The sequence below is a fragment of the Phaethon lepturus genome, unplaced genomic scaffold, assembly GCF_000687285.1.
Source record: "Phaethon lepturus isolate BGI_N335 unplaced genomic scaffold, ASM68728v1 scaffold37118, whole genome shotgun sequence".
In the NCBI taxonomy this organism is placed as follows: Eukaryota; Metazoa; Chordata; class Aves; order Phaethontiformes; family Phaethontidae; genus Phaethon; species Phaethon lepturus.
The window spans coordinates 6,559-8,149 of NW_010560450.1; the positions used below are offsets into that span (position 1 = coordinate 6,559).

Consider the following 1,591-nt stretch of genomic DNA (forward strand, 5'->3'; position numbering starts at 1 on the left):
GGGGGCGGGGGGGACTTGCCCAGCCAGTCGAAGCTGCAGCTGCAATGTATAGCTAGACTGCATTTACACTCCTGCACCCGAGCGTGTCTGAGCAGTCACCAGGACGACGCTAAAAGCGTTAGCGGGATACAGCTCAGTGTTTGCAGAGGGAAGCCAGAGCAAACAGGATCCAAGGCGAAGTGAGCTCTGCCACCAGAGGCACAGGGAAAAGGCACAAAAAGAATCGAGTGTACGTGTTCCCCAGAGATCCGCTTCGCCAGGCAGGCACAAAAGCAAGTTTAAAAGGTCGCCTGCAGCTTCCCACACCCAACCCCAGAGAATCCCGCTCCCCTCCTACTCCCACATGCCTCCAGAGGCCTCCTTCACGCTCCCCAGCCCAGCTCTTCGGGAAGGCGCAGCGAGGGCTTGCCGTACCTGGGGAGTGGGCTCCACGGACGTCTGCAGGACAGCAGGCTGCGAGTGCCCCGAGGGCTGCGTGGCTGGCGTCGTCCGTGCCGCATTGGTCTGCACAGAAATCGCAAGCAACAAGGCAAGTACATATGGCTTCTTTTCGAAAAAAAGAACAGTTTCAGTTTGAGCGCTACTATATCAGAAAGCACTAGCAGGAAGCAACTCCGCGTTTTCAAAAGTTTGTTGGCTCCTCAAGGCACTGGGGGAGCGGCACCCGAGGATTACGGGTATTAGGCAAAGGAGAAACAAAAAGGGATTTTGATCAGTTGTTTAAACGACAAATATTGCTTTATCCCGGTTTCCCGTTCGCCTTTTCCCACCTCGCACACGGCAGCAGCCGGGAAACGAGAACGAAGTTCTTGCAGCGATCCATCAGCGACATCGCCGCAGCAGCTCAGCTCCCAACCCAGAGACCAAATAAATATCGGCGCGTCCTCCCGCAAAACACCTTCCCCTTCACACTCGATAGAGCTTTACTGTGAGGCAGCAGCGGGTGTGAGAGAAGCCGTTCCATGAGAGCGGAGAGCTCCAGCTGGGAGTTTATTAGCGCAGGAGCAGCTTCTTGCAGCTTGCCACGCAGGCAATGAGCTACGCCGTCCACGGGAAAGCAGCCGCAAATGCCTCACCCTTTTTTTTTTTTTTCTTTCAGCTGCACCTACCGCAGGACTTTCGACACGGCTAAAAACACCAAAAAGACACCGCGCAAAAGACGCATGGCACATACCAGCCGGGAGCTCTCAGAAAAGGGGTTGAATTCGTCCAAGCCACTTTGGTTGGCGTTCGTGAGCTGCGTCACCGAGGGATCCTGAAAGGAGGGAGAGCAAAGACAAATCGGCATCAGACACAAGTCATCGTTAGCTTGTACGTTACCCACGCTGCCCGCCTGCCTTCCATCCACTCGTTAACTGGGAACAGGATGGGGTGAAACGCACCCACGCCACAGGCAGACGGCCTTGGCTGGCAATGAACTTAAATAACCAGGGAGATGACTATCAGCAAGGCAAGATTCGTGGGCAGAAGTAATCTCCTGTGCAGCCAAGAGGTACATTTGAAGAACTACAACACGTGTTTGGCACCGGAGCCTTTCTGCCGATTACTACCGCTTACCTACAGCAAGTTATTCCTAATTTCCAGGGACTCG

The 1,591-nt window shown here is 54.6% G+C and overlaps 1 protein-coding gene across 1 annotated transcript in view; it reads right to left on the bottom strand.

The window, feature by feature from the left end:
• Positions 1-1,288, bottom strand: part of SCAMP2 (secretory carrier membrane protein 2) — a 7,385-nt gene extending 6,097 nt beyond the window's left edge. Inside the window, exons 1-2 of the mRNA XM_010293676.1 lie at positions 1,175-1,288; positions 415-504 (exon numbers count right to left, since the gene is read on the bottom strand). Coding sequence (XP_010291978.1) covers positions 415-504; positions 1,175-1,288 — 204 coding nt within the window. The remainder of the gene's footprint in view (positions 1-414; positions 505-1,174) is intronic.
• Positions 1,289-1,591: the final 303 nt, after the last annotated feature.